Genomic DNA, 23,226 nt, shown 5'->3' with positions numbered 1-23,226 from the left:
GACAAATTCAACAACGTCTTGAACAAACTTCAGTAGGTAACTCAAATAAACAGAAGAACTGTACCAAATAATATCCATGTCAAAGAGTGCGAGATGAGCAAGTATGAAGTGTTTATGAAGAGACAAACCGCGCAGTTACCAGTTATGTTAGGAGTCCCCTGTGCACGTTAGTTTAGGATCTGAATACTTGGAGGAAAGAAGCTGCAGGGATGGCATGTAGTTTGGGTCAAGATAGACCTGGGATGGCCAATTAATGAAGAGATGGCTGCTGGGGGCGGACTCAGCTGTTGGGGTGGGTGGAGTCAGCTGATGGAGTGGGTGGAGTCAGATGCTGAGATGGGTGGGATCAGATGCTGAGATGGGTGGAGTCAGATGCTGGGTGGGTAGAGTCAGCTGCTGTAAAATGTGGGGTCAACTGCTGGGAGGGGTGGAGTTGGCTGTTAGGGTGGGTAGAATCAGCTGTTGGGATGGGTGGAGTCAGATGCTGGAGTGGGTGGAGTCAGATGTTTGGTGAGTAGAGTGAGCTGCTGGAAAATGTGGAATCAGCTGCTAGGAGGGGTGGATTTGGCTGTTAGGGTGGGTGGAATCAGCTGTTGGGGTGGGTGCAGTCAGCTGATGGAGTGGGTGGTGTCAGATGTTGGGTGAGTAGAGTCAGCTGCTGGAATGGGTGGAGTCGGCTGTTGGGGTGGATGGAGTAACTACTGGAATGGGTGGAGTCCGATGCTGGGATGAGTGGAGTCAGCTGTTGGGATATGTGAAGTCGGCTGTAAGGGCGGGTGGAGTCATCTGTTGGGATGGGTGGAGTCAGCTGCTGGAATGGGTGAAGTCAGCTGCCGGGATTGGGTGGAGTCAGCTGCCGGGATTGGGTGGCGTCAGCTGCTGGGATGGGTGGAGTTGGCTGTTAGGGTGGGTGGAATCAGCTGTTGGGGTGGGTGGAGTCAGATGCTGGAGTGGGTGGAGTCAGATGTTGGGTGGGTAGAGTCAGCTGCTGGAAAATGTGGAGTCAGCTGCTGGGAGGGGTGGAGTTGGCTGTTAGGGTGGGTGGAATCAGCTGTTGGAGTGGGTGGAGTCAGATGTTGGGGTGGGTGGAGTCAGATGCTGGAATGGGTAGAGTTGGCTGCTGGGGTGGGTGGAGTCAGCTGTTGGTGTGGGTGGGGTCAGCTGCTGTGGTGGGTGGACTCGACTGCTTGGGTGGGCAGAGTCAACTGCCATCTTTCCTGCTCTCCTTTTCGCTCTGGCAATAAGCAGATCTTTTAACATTGGCAGACAACAGCCAATGATTTCCTCAGCTGAACAAATGACCCACTGCAGCCGAGTCTCAGAAAGCAGAGAGGCAGAAGAAGACCAAGCGGTGATGAAGGAGCTCACAACACTCTCAGTGATGGTTGACAAAAAATGTAACACCATCCAACTTGATATGCCGAGCTTCTTTAACTGGCAATGGAAGAACAATCCCTGCCTGGCTTTCTTGATGATGGAGGGGATGTGGTGGTCCCATTTTAATGTATCAGTGAAAGTGGTGCCCAGGATTTTAAAGGACTGAACCTCAGACACAGGCTGGCCATTCATCTGCAGAGGTGGACACTTAGTGACCTGTCAGCAGAAGTCAATCCTCATTTCCACCCTCTTGATAGAATTGAGCTCCACATTGTCACAAGGTCACCATTCTACAGGACGGCCCGCCTCTCTCTGATGGGAAGACACGTCATTGGTAGAAATGAGACCCACGATGGTTGTGTCACCTGAAGACTTTAGGATTTTTACAGATTTGGCTACAGATCTACATTCATTAGTATCAAGTGAAAACGGGTTGGGGGGGGTGAAAGAACACAGCTTTGGGTTATGCTAGATGACATTGGATACAGCAGATGGGGGTCCAACTCCTAACCCACTGGCAGACACCTGTATTTGTGGTTATTGTTTTGGAAATGTTCTTCTCCAGCCTGACTGACTGGGGGTCCGTCTGTTAAAAAAAAGTCTAGGACCCTGCTGCACAGAGTGGATGGCACACCTAGAGTGGCGCGCTTGCTGGCAAGCTTAGGTGGCATCATCGTGGCTGACGTCTCTGTGAACCCTCCCTTGACGTCCCCCAGTGTGTGCTGTCATGTATTTATAACAGTGGAGGCTGGGCTGTCTACTGTGAGAGGCGCTATATGAAGTCACTAACGACTGACTGATGCCATTACAGCAGTGTTTATCGACCAGTGTACCACGGCCCAGTGGTGCGCCGTGAGAGTTACCTGAGTGTGCCATGGCATGACAGTGTAGGGCACTTGTTTCTGAGCTCCCCCACTTCTGCTTGTCCCCCACTGTGCAGTTTACATGAACCCCCCCATCCATCCACCCACCCACACCCACACACAGCGCCAAGCACTGCTAACTCCATGTCCCTCTTGTTTCCCCCCCCCCCACAGATGGACCCTGTGCAGAAGGCCGTCATCAATCACACTTTCGGGATCCCGCCACCTCTGAAGAAGAAGCAGATCATCTCGTGTAACATCTGCCACCTGCGCTTCAACTCCACGGTGAGCCCTCGCCGCCCCCAGGCTTTGATGCCTTTTTTTTTCTTTCTCTCCCTCTCTTTTTCTTTTTTTCCTGTTCTCTTCCAGTGCACTTCTATCTTCTTGGCACTGAACTGGGACAACCTGGACTGAGGACGCTGGGCTGGGACACTGAACCAAAGGGCAGAAGGGCACATTGTAGAGTCCAGTGCACAGTACGGTGGCCACTAGAATGTGACCAATATTCAAAGAAGTGGCAGGGACAATTCAGATGGTAGGGATTCCCAAACATCCGGCAGTGCCCCAGAATGTAAAAGGCGATGCTCTGGCACAGTTCTGGCCGTGCCCGCGTGGAGCTTGCCCCTTTACCATCCCCCGTTTTTCACGTGGCGTTCCTCCTGACACTAACTTGCCTCTGTGTTGGTAAGTGTGCTCTGCACTGGACTGGCACCACCTTTTGGTTTGCTACCTGCCCTGTGCCCGGTGCTGCTGGGTAGGCTATGTCTTCCCGGGTGGGTGTAGTGGTCTAGGCTGTACACTTCACAAAGTTACCATTGCAAGCATTTTTTTTTTTTTTTGGAGAAACTGGTGGGGATTTGGAACTTAAAATATCTATCTATCTATCTATCTATCTATCTATCTATCTATCTATCTATCTATCTATCTATCTATCTATCTAAAAGCACTGGCAGCACCACAGCTGTGCCCGGGTGTATGACTCGAGCATCTCTGTACCTCAATGCACCTTTTAAAGTAAGCTTATTGGTTTAAAACAAAATGTTAATAATAAATGATCGAGGGTGACCCGCACGTTGGCTGTGCCCCCCGCTGCCACCCTGCACTTCCAAATCCTTCATTACACTAACCAGTGCCCTCCCCGCTCGCCATCAGCTGAGGTGTCTGAAATTGCTTTTTTTCGGCGCAAATTCAATTCATTTTGGCCTTATTTGTACTCAGAGGTATTTTATTGCTTATTTGCATTTATATGGCAGGGAGTGGGCTTCACAGAATCGTAATGAGCCTCCGCTTTGATGGCCCTGTGGAGGTCACTTCATCAGCACTAAGCGGAGGGGCAGCCCAACACAGGGTCGTATTTCACACGAATGACACTCATTTGATGCTGTGAATTAAAAGTGAGGGCTTAATAAATGAGGCTGGCAGCGCCGCACTGAACTGCCATTGTTGGTGGGGGTGGGGGCGGGGGGGTTTCAAGGCTGAGCTCTAAACGACGCTAAACTTATTAGTCCGCAGACGGCGCCCACTCTGTCACGTCCTGCTGGCACGGCAGGCTGTGGCTCCCAGTGCCAACTAACTGCCACTAGCCATGCCAGGGCCTCAGAAGTAAACAAACCCTAAGGGTCTCGGTTCTCTTTAATACATATGGACCCCATGAAAGACCTCTTGGTCTCATTTAACTGATGTGGACGCACCCCTAGGGTCTCTGTCTGGACTAAGTGATGTGGACCCTTCGCTTGACTTCTGTCTGATTCAACTAACGTGGGCAGACACACCTGAAATGACCCCATGCTAACTGATTAGGACCCCTGAAGATCTCTGTATGTGTGTGTGTGTGTGTGTGTGTGTGTGTGTGTGTGGACTCGATGTGGCTGCTTTCTCATTTAATTCATGTAGAAACACCCCAAGGGTCTCTCTCGCTCTCTCTCTCTGGTCTAGATGCTATAGACCCCACCGATGGGACCTCTGTCTCATTTTGACTGACATGAATATACCCCAAAGGATCTCGGTTTTGCCCGATTCATTAGGACCCCTAAAGACTCAAAGTGCCCTCTGTTTCACCGCACTCCAAGGGTCTCTCTCTCTCTCTGGTCTAGCTAATATGGACCCCCAAATGATCTCTGTCGCTATCACTGGGGTCTCAGGTCTGTATAGTAGATATGGACCCTAAAGATTTGTGTGTATGGACTCCATGTGCACTCTGTCTCATTAAATTGACATAAATGCCCCCTAAGTGGTCTTGATTGATTAATTGATAAGGAACCCTAGAGACCTGTGTGTAGGTGGGCACATCACACATCTCAAGGGTCTCCATCCTTTTTAAATTGATATGAAGCTCTAAACACCTGCATGTTTAGACCCCACATGCCCTCTGACTCATTTCAGAAACAAGGACCCATCCCAAGGGTCTCTCTCTCTCTCTGTCTCTGGTCTAGCTAAGATGGACCCCCATGGACACTATAATGTGGGGGGGGGGGATTACCCAGATCCCACTAATTTGGGGGCCCTTGAAGCCAGGAATGAAAAGTTAGTATTTGAGAGGTAGGGGTCCACAGAGACTGCTTATGTACAAAGCCCAGAGTTCTGTGCTACACCTCTATGGACCCCCAATGACTGATGCAGACACATCACTGGGGTCTCAGGTCCATATAGGACATATGAACCCTAAAGATTTGTGTGTATGGACCCCACATGTGCTCTAACTGACGTAAATACATTCCAAACAGTCTTAGTTCTGTCTGATTGACACGGACCCCTAAAGAGCCGTGTGTGGACCCCACTCCTCTGTCTTTTTTAATTGATGTGAAAACAATACAAGGGTCTTCATACTGTCAAATTGATAGCAACCTGTAAAGACCCTTGTGTATAGACCCCACTTGCCCCCTGTCTCATTTAACTGACATGAATATACCCCAAGAGTTTCCGCTCCGTCTGATTCATAAGGACCCCTAAAGACCCCTGCGTGTGTACTTAACATGCTTTCTATCTTATTAAACTGACACAAATGCATCCCAGAGGATTTCAGTTCTGTCTGATTGATGAGGACCCCTAGAGACATATGCGTGGGCTCGACGTGTACTCTGTCTCATTTGCCAAGGGTCTCGGCCCTACCCAATTGATAAGGACCCCTTAAGATCTCAGTAAGCGGACCCTACATGCTGTCTGTTTCTTGTGACTGATGTGGACACAGATCAACAGTCTCTGTGTAGTCTAATCCACATGGACCCCCCTATATAAGTCCTCTGTCCCCCCCAGGGTCACTCTCCAAACTCTACATTAAATAGCCCCTATTTGACATCTGTATCATTTAAGTTACATAAGCGCACCCCGGGGGTCTCAATTCTGCCTAATTGATGAGGTCTCCTAAATAACTGAGGTGTATGGACCCCACGTGCCCTCTGTGACATTGAGGTGACATGAACGCAGCCCAGGGGTCTCTCTCTGGTCTTGTTAGGATGGATCTTCATGTGACCTCTGCATCACGTGATCGACACGGACACATCACAGGGTCCTCACCTCCGTCTGGTTGGTGTGGACCCTTACGACCTGCACGTGTTCGCCCCACATTCCGTCTGTCCCATTTAAGTGATGTGAAAACACTCCGAGGGTCTTCACACTGTCAAACTGACATGGATCCTTAAAGACCTGTGTGTGTGCACACCACGTGCCCGCTGACATGAATATGAAGGTCGCTGTTTCGTCTGATTCATGGGGACCCCTGAAGACCTCTCTATGTGAGGAGTTAAAGTGCCCCCGCCATCTCATTGCTCCAATGTGGACACACCCCAAGGGTCTCTCTCTCTCTCTCTCTCTGGTCTAACTAATATGAACCCCCTCTGTCTCTCTTAACTGACATGAATATACCCCAAAGGGTCTCAGTTTCATCTGATTCATAGGGACCCCTGAAGACCTCCGTGTGTGGACTCGACGTGCCCTCTGTCTCATTGCATCTACGTGGACAGACCCCAAGGGTCTCTCTCTCTCTCTTTGGTTTAGTTAATATGAACCCCCACATGCCTCCTGTCTTGCTTAACTGGTGCAACTAACACTCTGAGGGTCTTTACACTGTGAAACTGATATCGACCTCTAAAGACCTGCATGTGTAGACCCCACACACCATCTGTCTCCTCTAACCTGCATGAATATACCCCAAGTGTCTCAGCTCTGACTAGCTGATGTGAACCCTAAAGACCTGTATGTTTGGACCCCACAGGTCTCGCGTCCCACCACATTCCTCTAGTGACACGATAGCCTCAGATTGTTTACCCACCACCGTCCCACCCTTCTTATTCCGCTGTCATGTCATGTATGGTGCAGGTTCCCCCCCATTATGATTTAGCAGGCGTCACACCCTGAGCAGCCCACCTTCTCTGGTGTCTTTCTGTTCCATTTGGGGGACTTGGCTTCCTTATCCCATCTCACAGCCGATTTGTCCCATTAGTGTCCCGCACTCACCTGGATTGGCTCCATCATACCTACAGTGCATCCAGAAAGTATTCCCAGCGCATCACTTTCTCCACATTTTGTTATGTTACAGCCTTATTCCAAAATGGATTAAGTTCATTTTTTTCCTCAGAATTCTAAACACAACACCCCATAATAACAACGTGAAAAAAGTTTACTTGAGGTTTTTGCAAATTTATTAAAAATAAAAAAATTGAGAAATCCCATGTCCATAAGTATTCACAGCCTTTGCTCAATACTTTGTCGATGCACCTTTGTCAGCAATTCCAGCCTCAGGTCTTTTTGAATATGATGCCACAAGCTTGGCACACCTCTCCTTGGCCAGTTTCACCCATTCCTCTTTGCAGCACCTCTCAAGCTCCATCAGGTTGGATGGGAAGCGTCGGTGCACAGCCATTTTAAGATCTCTCCAGAGATGTTCAATCAGATTCAAGTCTGGGCTCCGGCTGGGCCACTCAAGGACATTCACAGAGTTGTCCTGAAGCCACTCCTTTGATATCTTGGCTGTGTGCTTAGGGTCGTTGTCCTGCTGAAAGATGAACCGTCGCCCCAGTCTGAGGTCAAGAGCGCTCTGGAGCAGGTTTTCATCCAGGATGTCTCTGTACATTGCTGCAGTCATCTTTACCTTTATCCTGACTAGTCTCCCAGCTCCTGACGCTGAAAAACATCCCCACAGCATGATGATGCCACCACCATGCTTCACTGTATGGATGGTATTGGCCTGGTGATGAGCGGTGCCTGGTTTCCTTGGGACGCCTGGCATTCACACCAAAGAGTTCAATCTTTGTCTCATCAGACCAGAGAATTTTCTTTCTCATGGTCTGAGAGTCCTTCAGGTGCCTTTTGGCAAACTCCAGGTGGGCTGCCATGTGCCTTTTACTAAGGAGTGGCTTCCGTCTGGCCACTCTACCATACAGGCCTGATTGGTAGATTGCTGCAGAGATGGTTGTCCTTCTGGAAGGTTCTCCTCTCTCCACAGAGGACCTCTGGAGCTCTGACAGAGTGACCATCGGGTTCTTGGTCACCTCCCTGACTAAGGCCCTTCTCCCCCAATCACTCAGTTTAGATGGCCGGCCAGCTCTAGGAAGAGTCCTGGTGGTTTCGAACTTCTTCCACTTATGGATGATGGATGATGGAGGCCACTGTGCTCATTGGGACCTTCAAAGCAGCAGAAATTTTTCTGTAACCTTCCCCAGATTTGTGCCTCGAGACAATCCTGTCTCAGAGGTCTACAGACAATTCCTTTGACTTCATGCTTGGTTTGTGCTCTGACATGAACTGTCAACTGTGGGACCTTATATAGACAGGTGTGTGCCTTTCCAAATCAGGTCCAGTCAACTGAATTTAGCTCAGGTGGACTCCAATGAAGCTGCAGAAACATCTCAAGGATGATCAGGGGAAACAGGAGGCACCTGAGCTCAATTTCGAGCTTCATGGCAAAGGCTGTGAATACTTATGTACATGTGCTTTCTCAATTTTTTTATTTTTAATAAATTTGCAAAAATCTCAAGTAAACTTTTTTCATGTTGTCATTATGGGGTGTTGTGTGCAGAATTCTGAGGAAAAAAATGAATTTAATCCATTTTGGAATAAGGCTGTGACATAACAAAATGTGGAAAAAGTGATGCGCTGGGAATACTTTACGGATGCACTGTAATTTAGGTGGTGTGGGTCGACGAGACGGGGGCTTGGAACATCTGACCCCCCCCCCCCCCCAACCTCCCCTCACACCATGTTAATGGGCAAACATCAAAGTCTGACTTGACAGAACTGTAGGCCTCAGACAGCAGAGTGGTCCGCTCATCCCGCCTCATCTTTAACCCATCTCGGTGACTGGCTGTGGGCGGCCCACCAGCCTAGCACTGGCGTGTGATCACTTGTTCAGATGCTATTAGCACTGATCCCAGGGTTGGGGGGGGTGACGTCTCTCCGAGTGAATTAATCAGCAGTCTGCAGACGATGCTCTCTATTGCTAATTTTCTTCATCCCACCGAGTGCAAAGGGCTCATTTAAATAAATACACTAGTGCTCCGCCAGGAAGACGGAATGATTTTATTGCGTAATTCTGCTGATTAATCTGCTTTTGTGTTGCTTAATTGTACTGCTTTGTACTTTTTGTTTTTTTTATCTTTTCCTTTTCTCATTTGCATTCAGTTGCAGGCCACAGTGTAGGACTGATAATTAAATGTAATGCCCAGCTAATTACGAGATGGGCACCCGAGGCAGACGGCTTCAGGCGAGAAAGGAAAGGAAAAGTTAAGCTTCCTACCATTTCTGTATCCACTTACTGTATATAACCTGTTTATCTAGTACAGTCTGTCCTGACTGAAAGGTCCGAGCCCCCTCCTCAGAGCCCCCTCCTCAGGACTGGATGGGATGCCAATGCACCTCAGTGCCCACAGCACATCATGAGCACTCATGCCAGGTTGTTAAAGGGCTGAGTGGTGAGCCCAAGGATTTTGAAGTGGATTCAGAAAGGATTCGGACCCCCTTTCTCTTATTTCCCATTTTGTTGTTTTGTTGAGCGGCTGGGCGGCTCAGTGGCGCAGTGGGTAGTGCTGCTGCCTCGCAGTTAGGAGATTTAAGAGTTTGCATGTTCTCCCCGTGTCTGCGTGGGTTTCCTCCCACCGTCCAAAGACACGCAGGTTGGGTGCATTGGCGATCCTAAATTGTCTCTAGTGTGTGCTTGGTGTGTGTGTGCCCTGCGTTGGGCTGGCACCTTGCCCAGGGTTTGTTTCCTGCATTGTGCCCCGTGTTGGCTGGGATTGGCTCCAGCAGACCCCCGTGACCCTGTAGTTAAAAGATATAGCGGGTTGGATAATGGATGGATGGATGTTCAGCGGCTGAGGGGCTTCTGCTGGTGAAGAGAGAGTCACTGGTCTTGACTTTGCTGACGATGCTGTGATCTTCACGGAGTCAATGGAGGCTCTGATCAGGGCTCTCAAGGGACTGAGTGAGGGGGGTCTGAGGGTCCTGATAAAAACCAACAGCCAGGCCTTCAATAACCTCTTGGGCACAGCAGTGTGTCTGTCTGCGGAGAGAGTGTCACCTCGTCATTGAGAGGTTTACTTACCTCAGCAATGACATTCATGTCTCTGGTGACTCTTCCTATGAAGTCAGTAGGCGGATTGGGAGGGCAAGCGGGGTGTGATAGATAGCTGGGGGCCTTGCCCAGTTGGAAAGACCAAGGGAGAGGACATATCCATGACAATACCTCCCCCTGGGACGCCTCCCTGGATTGCATCAGGGCCACGGGCTTGGGGCTTGGAAGCTCAACCCTATTGGGGCCCGTGGACTGGATGTGGACACCCAGAAGTGCTGCCGGAAGAAACACGTGGAGTAATTCCGGGGACCCTTACAGCACTTCCACCTCACTCGGGAGGGCAGCTGGAAGAAGATCAGAGTGCACCTGGAGCAAAAGAGGCCACCTCACTCCATTCCGGGAGCTGGAGGAGTGAAGGTGGTAAAGGAAAGAAAAGAGAGAAGCAAATAAAGAGAGAGAAGAAGAAGAAAAAGTGACTGCGCAATACTGGTGATTTGAGCACGGTGGGCTAATAAGGAAGAGAAGTAAAAAGGTGTTCTGCACTTGTGCCTATGTGTGTGTGTGTCTGGGGCTGATATACACAGGGGTCCTGAGGTCGCTGGAAAGGGGTGTGTGGCGCGCCCTATATCTCTTTAGAGGGGACGAAGGTCCAAGTCTTTCGAGTCCTGGTGCTTCCTGTTTGTGAGACATGGCCGCTATGGTCTCTTTGGAGAATCCTTGGGTTTGACTTTGTGTTGCTCACCGAGTCCCGAACGAGGCACATGACCTGCATTGTGAGGGGGCGTCAGTTGCAGCACTACGGCCATGTGGCGCGATACCCCCGAGGGTGTTGTTGAGGACGCGAGTGGCTGGACCAGGCCAAAGGGGGATACCCATGTAACACCTGGCTGTGGTAGATAGATGGTGGGACAGGACCGCGTGTCTGCCCGGAGGGTTTGCCAACTAGGATCCCAAACCTTATTTGTCATGTGGTGGGTGCGGCGACGTGCCATACCAGTGCATGCCCCCCCCCCCCCCCAACCTGACCTGACCCTAACCTGTCCCTGTCTGCTTCTCAATTCCTCACTCAAGTTACGTCCCAAGCAGGTTAGAGAGGTCTGGTCACTCTGACGTAGGCCGTGGAGCTCAGAGGGCCACGAAAGCAGCCAATCAGCAGCGTCAGCCACGCCAGCCCAAAAGTGGACCACCGATGGAAGGCTCAGCAGTACATAATTAAATCGTAAAGTCCTCTCGGCGTCTCGCTCGGCTTATCAGGCGCCAGCAGCCTGCAGCCAGCACCCGTCTTGGCATTGTTCGTGAGGCGCAATGCAAATTGTATTTGCTCAACTGGTGTCTCGAAAAACGAAGACATATCCCTTCAGAATTGACATCAGAGACGCGTTGTGGCTCCTCTCGTTAAATCCTGCCGTCGCCGGCGCCGCCGCCTCGTCCTCCTCTCCACCACCGTATCCGCAGGGACGACACCGGCTCTTTGTGACCGTCCGTCTCGTCAGAACGTGATTGTTATTAATTTAAAATGAGAGAGCGGCCTGAGGCGCCGCACGCCTTTGTTTGTCTTTTGTTTTGTTTTTTTTTTTTTCAATTGAAAACAAAAGGAAGCTTTTTTTTTTTTTAAGAGGCTGCTGGAAGCCCACCAATGACTGATGCAGACACATCACTGGGGTCTCAGGTCCATATAGGACATATGGACCCTAAAGATTTGTGTGTATGGACCCCACATGTGCTCTAACTGACGTAAATACATTCCAAACAGTCTTAGTTCTGTCTGATTGACACAGACCCCTAAAGAGCCGTGTGTGGACCCCACTCCTCTGTCTTTCTTAACTGATGTGAAAACAATACAAGGGTCTTCATACTGTCAAATTGATATCAACCTGTAAAGACCCTTGTGTATAGACCCCACTTGCCCCCTGTCTCATTTAACTGACATGAATATACCCCAAGAGTTTCCGCTCCGTCTGATTCATAAGGACCCCTAAAGACCCCTGCGTGTGCACTTAACATGCTTTCTATCTTATTAAACTGACACAAATGCATCCCAAAGGATTTCAGTTCTGTCTGATTGATGAGGACCCCTAGAGACATATGCGTGGGCTCGACGTGTACTCTGTCTCATTTGCCAAGGGTCTCGGCCCTACCCAATTGATAAGGACCCCTTAAGACCTCAGTAAGCGGACCCTACATGCTGTCTGTTTCTTGTGACTGATGTGGACACAGATCAACAGTCTCTGTGTAGTCTAATCCACATGGACCCCCCCCCCCCCCCCCGATATAAGCCCTCTGTCCCCCCAGGGTCACTGTCCAAACTCTACATTAGATAGCCCCTATTTGACATCTGTATCTTTTAAGTTACATAAGCGCACCCTGGGGGTGTCAATTCTGCCTAATTGATGAGGTCTCCTAAATAACTGAGGTGTATGGACCCCACGTGCCCTCTGTGACATTGAGGTGACATGAACGCAGCCCAGGGGTCTCTCTCTGGTCTTGTTAGGACGGATCTTCATGTGACCTCTGCATCACGTGATCGACACGGACACATCACAGGGTCCTCACCTCCGTCTGGTTGGCGTGGACCCTTACGACCTGCACGTGTTCGCCCCACATTCCGTCTGTCCCATTTAAGTGATGTGAAAACACTCCGAGGGTCTTCACACTGTCAAACTAACATGGATCCTTAAAGACCTGTGTGTGTGCACACCACGTGCCCGCTGACATGAATATGAAGGTCGCTGTTTTGTCTGAATCATGGGGACCCCTGAAGACCTCTCTATGTGAGGAGTTAAAGTGCCCCCGCCATCTCATTGCTCCAATGTGGACACACCCCAAGGGTCTCTCTCTCTCTCTCTCTCTCTGGTCTAGCTAATATGGACCCCTTCTGTCTCTCTTAACTGACATGAATATACCCCAAAGGGTCTCAGCTCTGACTAGCTGATGTGAACCCTAAAGACCTGTATGTTTGGACCCCACAGGTCTCGTGTCCCACCACATTCCTCTAGTGACACAATAGCTTCAGATTGTTTACCCACCACTGTCCCACCCTTCTTATTCCGCTGTCATGTCATGTATGGTGCAGGTTCCCCCCCATTATGATTTAGCAGGCGTGTATGTGCACACCACGTGCCCGCTGACATGAATATGAAGGTCGCTGGAAGCCCACCAGATTTCATGGGCTTTAGTTACAACTTGGCAATGCCTCATGTGAGGACAAACTAGGAGGGTGGGCTGCAAGGGAGTCCACTTTCTGCTCTTGTCTTCCCCTCGTCTTCTCGCCTCTCCCTCCTTAGGGCTCAGGCTAAAGAGATCTGCATCGATGGCATTCAACTCCCTGATACCCATCCAGTAACACCTCAGTTGAGGTCCAAATTTTACTTCGCCTTGAGAAGCGTTGCTGTCATTTTCACATCGCACTTGGACCCCATGGGATTGGATGGGTGTTGCTGAAGCAGGCTGACATGGCAGGGAGGCCGAGTGAAGGCACTCGGAGACTTCAGAACAGACAGCAGGGTTGAGCCTGATTGTGTGGCGCCGCGCATACAGACTCACGTAAGATGGAACAATGAGCCCCCCGTAATGGGCACCTTTTACTTTTATTACACTTCTTACCATTTAACCCTTTATTCTTCCTCATCTGACTTCTAGCATTCCATTGCTCAAGTCCTGCCCCTAATTGATCTGCCATTATCTCTCAGCTGGGTGGATGTCAGACTCTTCGCTGTCCCATCATATCTGTCCTACCTGCACCCCTCTTTCTTCCCAGTGCCCACCCATTATTTACAACCCAAGAATTTACATTCCCCATATGAAGGGGCCCATCTCTTCTCAACTCTCCTGCAAGTCCAGACTTTAACCTGAGAGATAATGGTGGTCTCTGTGGCGTATACAGGGTAATAATAAAATATGTCGGCATAAGTCTTATTAATCCTAACTCTTACATTTTAATACGTAGTGTGAAAAGGACGCCGTGTAGCGCCCAGCCCGGCACAGACTTACACAGAGGCACGTGTAAAAACACAAAGACCTCCCCGTGAACCCTCCAGCCACAGCACAGTAACAACACAGACCACAACCCATCTTCTGGCACCACCACTCCTCCCAGGCAACCTCGTCCTCTTCCTCCCGATTCTGGCCCAGAGTGGTGGTTGCCAGTCCTTTTTATAGCCCACATGGAAGTGCTCCAGGTGCTTGATCACCTGTTGCTGATTGCACTTCTGGGCGGGGCTGTAGATTTTTCCAGGCTGGCTCCGAGATCCATGCAGCACCCCCTGGCAGTCACCCCAGATTCCCCACAGGGTTGTGGAGAACTCCCATCTCCCATGGAACCCTGCGGGAAACTGAGAGAGGCTGCCACCAAGGGTCCCAGGGGAGGTACTGAGGAGCCCATGGCTGCTCCCCCGGAATATAAGCAGAAGGGGTGTCGGGATAGCAAAATATAGTGTCTACTTTTCTTCATGCCAAGAAAGACCACCACAGATGAGATGTTTGCTCTGAGGATGTTGATGGAGAAGTAGAGAGAAGGCCAGAAGGAGTTGCATTGCGTCTTTCTGGACCTGGAGAAAGAATATGACAGGAGGCCTTGAGGAGCTGTGGTATTGGATGAGGAAGTCGGGAGTGGCAGAGAAGTACGTAAGAGTTGCACAGAATATGCACGAGGGGAGTGTGACCGTGGTGAGGTCTGCAGTAGGAGTGATGGAGGTGGGATTACATCAGGGATCGGCTCTGAGCCCTTTCTTATACCCAATGGTGATGGACAGGTTGACAGACGAGATTAGACAGGAATCTCCATGGACTGTGATGTGTGCTGATGACATTGTGATCTGTAGCAATAGTAGGGAGCAGGTTGAGGAGACCCTGGAGAGGTGGAGATATGCTCTAGAGAGGAGAGGAATGAAGGTCAGTAGGAACAAGACAGAATACATGTGTGTGAATGAGAAGGAGGTCAGTGGAATGGTGAGGATGAGAGGAATAGAGTTGGCGAAGGTGGATGTGTTTAAATACTTGGGATCAACAGTACAGAGTAACAGGGATTGTGGAAGAGAAGTGAAAAAGAGAGTGCAGGCAGGGTGGAATGGGTGGAGTAGAGTGTCAGGAGTGATTTGTGACAGACAGGTATCAGCAAGAATGAAAGGGAAGGTCTACAGGACAGTAATAATAATAATAATAATTCATTACATTTATATAGCGCTTTTCTCAGTACTCAAAGCGCTGTCCACACAGGGAGGAACCGGGAAGCGAACCCACAATCTTCCACAGTCTCCGTACTGCAAAGCAGCAGCACTACCACTGTGCCACCTGTAGTAAGACCAGCTATGTTATATGGGTTGGAGACGGTGGCACTGACCAGAAAGCAGGAGACAGAGCTGGAGGTGGCAGAGTTGAAGACGTTAAGATTTGCATTGGGTGTGACGAGGATGGACAGGATTAGAAATGAGGACATTAGAGGGTCAGCTGAAGTTGGATGGTTGGGAGACAAAGTCAAAGAGGTGAGATTGTGTTGGTTTGGACATGTGCAGAGGAGAAATGCTGAGTATATTGGGAGAAGGGTACTAAGGATAGAGCTGTCAGGGAAGAGGAACAGAGGAAGGCCTAAGAGAAGGTTTATGAATGTGGTGAGAGAGGACATGCAGGTGATGGGTGTGACAGAGCAAGATGACGAGGATGGGAAGAGATGGAAGAAGATGATCCACTGTGGTGACACCTAACGGGAACAGCCGAAAGAAGAAGTAGAAGAAGAAGAAGTGTCTACTTTTCTCATGTGCTTATAATACCTTTCTAATACGCAGAGATGACCAATTTTAAGAAGGCTGTTTCTCTAGGTGTCGTGAGACTCGTGCCATCTGCCGTCTCCCTTCTTGGCCGACCCTACGTCCCCCCTGTCAATCTTGCACGACTTCTTCCCTGTGTCTCCGCATTGCTCTTATCTGCCTTATTCGCTCCGTAGACATTGCGGGCTGCTAGCTGCACCTCATGCCATCGGCCCCACTGTCTTCAACTCTGTGATGCAGTAACGGCCGACATAATCATCCGGGCTGGCAACTACACCACCAAGACACCTGTCCTGGCAACCTGAGGGAACGTTAGACCAGACCAAAACACTTCTCCAGTCGACGAACAAGATAAGCAAAAAGGCAAACAGTATGTAAAAGAATAAAGTGAATATATATATTGATAAAAAGAAATGAAACAAACTCCAAATGTTGTATATACTGTATTTCATACCCCAACCAGCCCCAACGTAACACCCAACCCCAAAAGTGACCTGTCAAATTATCATATATGCTCATGTATAAGTCGGGTCTTGAAACCCTAAAAATCGATCATAAAATCAGATCCCGACTTATACGCCTGTTCAAAAATGCAACACTTAATTACTTTATTTATTTTTTTACATCTTCTTGCCTCCTTCAATCTCACATCAGTTTCTCAGACACATCGAATTCTGTTGCAGCAGCGCAGTTACCGATTTCTTTCGCCACTTCAACGACATTTAATTTCAAACCAGCTTCATACTTTCTTCTGGTCGAACGCTCCGTTGTAGATAAGGGATATTCTTATGATAAAGGTGTATGAGGGTGTGAGATACAAAAAACACAAATCAGTGCAAACGTCACTTCGGAATAATTCAGGTATCACCGTGTGGTCACGTAGGCACAATATATAGAAAAAAAGGGCCGTGTGCTCCGTGATGACTCTCTCAGGTGGGCGTTAGCATATCATAATCTCTTGGACCAATAGCGTGAGTTTTCCATATTTGGTTTATACGACCGACATTATAAAATACCAGAAATGATACGATAAAATCAAGTCCCGACTTATCCGCGAGTAATAATAAAAAAACGAATATACAACACAAACCCTCCCCTGACCCCACACTGAACTCAGAACTAATAAGACACACGGAAACACGACACGCACATCAAAGTCCGGACGATTAAACGGAGGATGAATAGTCATTGTGAACCTTGTTTAGCAGGAATAGCGTCCTACAGCAGTTATACACGGATGAAGATGATGGTTTGCTCCTCTCCCAAACGACAAGAAACAGTCTCAGCGTCTCTGCATAACCCGGAACCCCAGGGTTTTTGCGTTGAAATGGTGAAGTCATCTGAGCATAACGTCCCCTCGATTTATATTCTACAGTTTTGCTGATATAATCTTTGAGTTCTTAACCAACTGGGCTGCCCCCACAAGTGGGTCACGAGTTACTTTAATTTGTAATTGTAGTGGATCACGGTGGGTCGCAGTTTTGGCCATGGCGGGTCTCATGAATTGCCTTTGTTTATAATGGTATTGAATCACGGTGGGTCACAAAGTTGGCCGTGGTGGATCATGAGTTGCTTTTTTTTATAACAGTATTGGAACATGGTGGGTCGCAAAGTCAATCTTGGTGGGTTGTGAGTTGTTTTCCTTGTAGTGGGTCACTACTCCGACTAACACGCTGCCTCCACTTCCATTCACCAAGGGGAACGGCCGCACTGACGCTGACGATTCGCCAACTCTGACTTCCGTTCTCAATTTGCCAGGGGGGCTCCAGAAACGATGGCTTAGACGGTGAGAACATTGTGTCAACCTAAACCTCCCAGAGCCTTTCCACCGGTAGCTTCCTGTAGCTCGGCATCCCCCATCTGGTATTTCTGATTGCCGTTGCTTTGGCCCGCGTGTATCACTTTGCACTTTCCGACATCGACATTCATTTACGTTTATTCGCTTAGCAGACGCTTTCATCCAAAGCGACTTACAAAGCAGGTAAGGTAAACTGCTTTTCCTAAGTGTGTAGCTCAGCTCTGAAGCTTGTCCACAGTCTTCTTGAATTCTTTTTGCTGTCTCCTCCCTTTCTGTTATTCCTCCAACTAAAGTTTACTAATTTCCCCGGAAATCTGTGTAGTTGTTATAAATCCGAAAGAGGACTCCACTGATGACCTCATTGCAGGCGGTGCGGTCACCTCTTAATTCACCATTCCCTTCATTTACCTTTGATCTCCATGGTTTCCACTCTGACTTCTCTTCCCGTTCCCGTCTGCCTCGCTCTGCTTCTATTAAGTTGTCTAATCCCAGCCTTTGTGGAAAGATCAAAATGGCCGTGACACTTAATTAACTGAAAAAGCCGGAAGCATCACTGTCTGATTTTCGATTGCCGCGTTGCACCCCTTGGAGGCGCCTGTGAAACCAGAAAAGTAGAACTGATCGCTAAAGGTAGGCAGCTTCACTCCCTGCCGTCCGCTGCTGAACAAGAAGTGCGGTGACTCAGACCCAGGAGGCCTTGTGAGGCATGGAGCGATTCTGAACTTGGCTGAATTCTCCAGCAGATGAGCCGTGAATGTGCCGACGTGAGCCCTCATTATATTAGATGCTGACTTGTGATGACCTGAGCCAGTTGGCCACAAATGAAACATCTTAATGCTAACTGACCTTTAATTTGCACAGGACCTATTAGCTATGTACATGAAATACACGACAGGGCAGTAATTGGCAGTGTCCTCGTGCGAAAATAATGTTTAAGACGTCACTGTGACCTTTAGGAAGCCAAGAGTTTGATGTGCACCTCACACCCGTCCTCAGGTGCCCACACACATCTCGCCAAGTGCATTCTAAATGAAGAACGCAGCAGACTCCTCCCACTGACAGGTCATGCGCTGCCCCCCCCCACCCCCCCGTGGAACTGACGTACCACACCCCCTTTGATAGGTCACACCCCTCATGAAAGTGTCAGACAGACCACGCCCTTTCCTCAGTGTGTTTTGTTGGCCACACCCCTTCTCCTGATGTGTTTGACAGGCCGCACCCTTTCCAAATGTGATTGGCAGGCCACACCCCCTGTCCAATGAGTTACTGCTTACCTCCTGAAGAAGTAATTAGTGAAACTTCTCTACTGTTTATTACTATTAGGTGACGCTTTCTGGTTTCAAATTATGTTCATTTTCACACCCCCTTTACCAGAGTAATTGATAGGTCACACCCCTCTTTGATTTATAGACATACCACACCCCTTCTCCTGATGTATTAGAAATACCACACCCAAAGTGTTTGGCAGGCCACACCCCTTCCTCAGTGTGTTTTGTGGGCCACACCCCTTCTCCTCATGTATTAGAAAGATCACCCCCAATGTGTTTGACAGGTCACGTCCCTTCCTCCGTGTCTTTTTGTGGGCCAAACTCCTTCTGATGTGTTAGAAATACTACACCCAGTGTGTTTGACAGGTCACGTCCCTTTCCAATAAGTTAGTGTTTACCTCCACCCCAGGAGAGGTAATTAGTGAGACTTCTCTACTGTTTATTACTGTTAGGTGACACTTTCTGGTTTCATTTTATATTAATTTTCACACCCCTTTACCAAAGTAATTAATAGGTCACACCCCTCGTCAAACTGACAGACAGACCACGCCCCTTCCTCAGTGTGTTTAGTTGGCCACACCCCTTCACCTGATGTGTTAGAAATACCACGCCCAATGTGTTCAGCAAGCCACACCCATTTCCCCATGTTTTTGTGAGCCACACCCCTTCTCCTGATGTGTTAGAATTATCACACCCAATGTGTTCAGCAGGCCACACCCCTTTCCCCGTGTTTTTGTGGGCCACACCTCTTCTCCTGATGTGTTACAAATATCATGCCCAATGTGTTCAGCAGGCCACACCCCTTTCCCCATGTTTTTGTGAGCCACACCCCTTCTCCTCATGTATTAGAAAGATCACCCCCAATGTGTTTGGCAGGCCACACCCCTTTCCCTGTGTTTTTGTGAGCCACACCCCTTCTCCTGATGTGCTAGAAATACCACACCCAATGTGTTTGGCAGGCCACACCCCTTTCCCCGTGTTTTTGTGAGCCACACCCTGATGTGTTAATAACACCACGCCCAATGAGTTCGACGGGCCACGCCCCTTCCAAATGTGATTGGCAGGCCACACCCTCTATCCAATAAGTTAGTGCTTACCTGCACCCCTGAAGAGGTAATTAGTGAGACTTCTCTACTGTTTATTACTGTTAGGTGACACTTTCTGGTTTCATTTTTTATTCAGTTTCTGTTGTTTTTTAATACGTTTTTGAGCTCAGTTTAGGTTTTCTTCCTTGAGGACTCCTGGTTGAACTCCAGATTTCTTTTGTCATTATGGTTATTAACGTTTATTTACAACATTTCGGATGCCATTTTGTGGGTTTTTGCTTACCCGTTGCCTTGCCTACCCCACTAGCGTGACCGGATGAAAGGTCTCTCCATCTCCCACCAGCCCCCATTTCTCCCAGACATCTGCCAAGCTCTGACACATGTCCTCCGTCTCTCTGTCTTGTCTTCTTTCTTCTGCAGAACCAAGCGGAGGCGCACTACAAGGGTCACAAACACGCTCGCAAACTCAAAGCCATGGAGGCGCAGAAGAACAAGCAGAGAAATCCAAACGCAGGCACCTCCGCAGGTCGGGGGCGAGACCGGGAGCGGGAATCGGAGAAGGGGCGCAGGAGAGACCCCCCGCCCGCCTTAATGGAGACGAGTTCACAAGAGGAGGAAGAGGAGGAGAAGCTGAGTGAGTACAACATCACCTCCCCCAGGATCGTTCACTCACTGTGTTGTTTACTTGGTAAAGGGGGGGGGGGGGTTTCCTGTGAAAGACGCTATATAATGTGAAGGATGATTTATAATATTTGTCACCCCTGTGGACGTTAGTGTAGGCCTGGACTCAGCAATCCTAATGAAACACTGTTTTGAAACTAAAGTTTGATTGACAAGCGGGTGGGATGGCAAAGTGGCACAGTGGACAGCATTGCAGCCATGTGTTAAAATAAAATGACAGCCCAAACATATTTTACAAAAACATTGCCACCATACATGCCAGATATTACCAGTTTTACTCAATTTAGTTGTCCATCCATCCATTTTCCAACCCGCTGAATCCGAACACAGGGTCACGGGGGTCTGCTGGAGCCAATTCCAGCCAACACAGGGCACAAGACAGGAACCAATCCTGGGCAGGGTGCCGACCCACCGCAGGACACACACCCACACACCAAGCACACACTAGGGCCAATTTAGAATCGCCAATCCACCTAACCTGCATGTCTTTGGACTGTGGGAAGAAACCCACGCAGACACGGGGCGAACATGCAAACTCCACACAGGGAGGACCCGGGATGCGAACCCAGGTCCCCAGGTCTCCCAACTGTGAGGCAGCAGCGCTACCCCCTGCGCCACTGTGCCGCCAATTTAGTTGGCACTACCAATCTTATTCTCCACTACCGACGCACATATTTGGGTTGCGAGACATAAACCAGGCACATGGGGAACGTGACAATCCAGTCTGGCACAGGCCCACAAAGGGTTAAGCCCGACCACCTTTGACGCCCTGCCGCCTGGCTTTAATTAACTCTGCGCCTCTTGAGTGCCACTTCCATTACTGTCTTTATGGTTTGGATGCGGAGCGCGACGGATAATGGCACTTTGCTCACTTGCATCATCATTTACTCTCCTCTCAAGGCGACACCCTAAAACATAGCGCCTTGTCACCGTCGTGTCAATTAGCCATCACTCAGTGACACCTCTTAGGCCAGCGGCTGCACGGAATCCCATCAAAGCGCGGCGACAGCTCTCTTATTTAGCCACTTGACATATCGACCTCCCGATCCACCTCGCCGGGTAATTTACTGGATTTATTCTTCTCCATTTCATTCCGTTATTTTTTTTTTTTTCCTCCCAGTCATCTCCAGCTGGATAAATATTATTGAGAGCGTCACCCCCCAGTGGCACTTTCTGAAGTGCTTTTTTCAACACTCTCTAGCACTTTGAACCTCTTCACTGCGACACCAGACAAGGAGAGGCTATAAAACACCAGAAAAGGCCGCCCCCTGCTGGCCACTCATTTATTCATTCACCCCATGGACCTTAGCAGATAGACAAGCAGTGGCAGATCTGCAGAGGAGGCACAACCTCAGCTGTCACCCATTCTGTACCGATGCTGGCAAACAGCATTCTGGATTGCGGATGTCAGCCTTGAAAAATCTCCAACGACTCCTCCGAAGATCCTGGCAAGTCCATTTTAGGTCCCTTTCCTAAGCTGCAGTGTAGATCTTCTGTTTATCCCACTGCTGACACCAAAGTAGCACCATTTATGAATGTTAACGGGCCTGCGTTTCTATAACTCAAGTGGCATCTGCTCTGTAATCCAAACACCTGACCACGCTATGTACACCCAAGGGGCGTGAGCACCGGACCACCATCCAACAGCCCCCCAGTGCTTGAAGTCTTGTAAAAGTGGATGAGCATTATGAATAACGAGGGGCAGGGCCATCTTGACGCATGGGCACGCTGGGCATTTCCCCACGAGTATAGGGGCCCACGTTTTTTCTGATGCCTATGTATGTTTCTGTTTTGCTATCAAAACAGGGGCCCCAGTGCTCAAATTTGCCCGGGGGTCTATGATGCAATTAAGACGGCCCTGCCGAGGGGCACTGGTTATGTAACTTAAGTGGCACGTGCTCATGACCTAAAAGCCCCCGCATTTGCCCAGACCCTGACCAGGACTCTATATGGGCTTCAGTTGGCACTGCTTGGAACAAGGTGGTGAATATTAAAGTGCCCCTGTAGATACTTGAAAATTAAAAACACAAAAATAAAAGTGGGCGCTAATTTGATCCAGGATTAAAATGTAACAAATCCTGCCCCATATAGCGCCTTCTTCAACTGCTTGCCATCTGTGAGGGTTACTGAGAGCCAGCGTAGCGAATGACCACCCTCTGTACTTCAGGGCCGGTCAAGGTGTCACGTCTGACATTCTGCCAGCCCATGAAGAGCCCGAGAATCTGCTGGAGGGTCCGAGGGGGGTCCCAGCTATTTTGTTGGTTCATTCAGAGTGGGAGGCACAAGTGGGCAGCAGAACCCCAGGAAGAAGGCGAACAAAACGTTCTCATTAAAAAAGCTAATCTGCAGGTCTGTCAGGGGATCCTTTTAATAGACGAAGGGGTGGCAGGGAATCGGAGAGAATGACCGGAGCGAGGCAGCCAAGCGGGGACAGAAAGAGGTGGGCTGGAGTGACACGGGGGGATAGATAGGGACACAAACCAGCGAGCGGCAGGAGGCGTCCATTGGGTGTTTTGCAGATCACATAGTGAATGGCGTCGTCATTTTATACTCAGGTGCGATCTTTACTCAATTAGTCTGATGTGAATGTGAAATGCGCACAAGCGGGCAAAGCCTGGCGTCTGACGACGGAGTGTGCTGATGCGATAAGGAGCTGAATGGGCACCTCGTGACATCAGCCTGCTTTGTTCCCATCACTGTTTTGTGCCTGCTGGTCTGGGGTCGTAATGAGCCAGAAATCTAAGAGGAGCACGAGGTTGTGGCAGGTTTGTCCCTCTGCCTGGCACTTTTCTGCTAACTGAGAAAAGGTGGCACATTAGGCGGGGTGTTCATAAAGTCGACTGTGCCCCCTGTTGTGAAAATTAAACTGCTGAAGGGGAGGGGGGGGGTGTGAGGCACCTGAATGTGCTGAAGTTGATGGCCACGGT

General features: G+C 49.3%; 1 protein-coding gene across 5 annotated transcripts in view; it reads left to right on the top strand.

Annotated features, from left to right (window-relative positions):
* Window positions 1-23,226, top strand: part of znf385c (zinc finger protein 385C) — a 312,314-nt gene that overhangs the window by 270,617 nt on the left and 18,471 nt on the right. For all 5 annotated transcript variants that reach the window (XM_051918847.1, XM_051918843.1, XM_051918845.1 and 2 more), the window contains 2 exons: window positions 2,415-2,525; window positions 20,039-20,252. In XM_051918847.1, coding sequence (XP_051774807.1) covers window positions 2,415-2,525; window positions 20,039-20,252 — 325 coding nt within the window. The remainder of the gene's footprint in view (window positions 1-2,414; window positions 2,526-20,038; window positions 20,253-23,226) is intronic.

The sequence above is a fragment of the Erpetoichthys calabaricus genome, chromosome 14, assembly GCF_900747795.2.
Source record: "Erpetoichthys calabaricus chromosome 14, fErpCal1.3, whole genome shotgun sequence".
In the NCBI taxonomy this organism is placed as follows: domain Eukaryota; kingdom Metazoa; phylum Chordata; class Cladistia; order Polypteriformes; family Polypteridae; genus Erpetoichthys; species Erpetoichthys calabaricus.
This window is presented reverse-complemented; position numbering and strand designations above follow the sequence as displayed.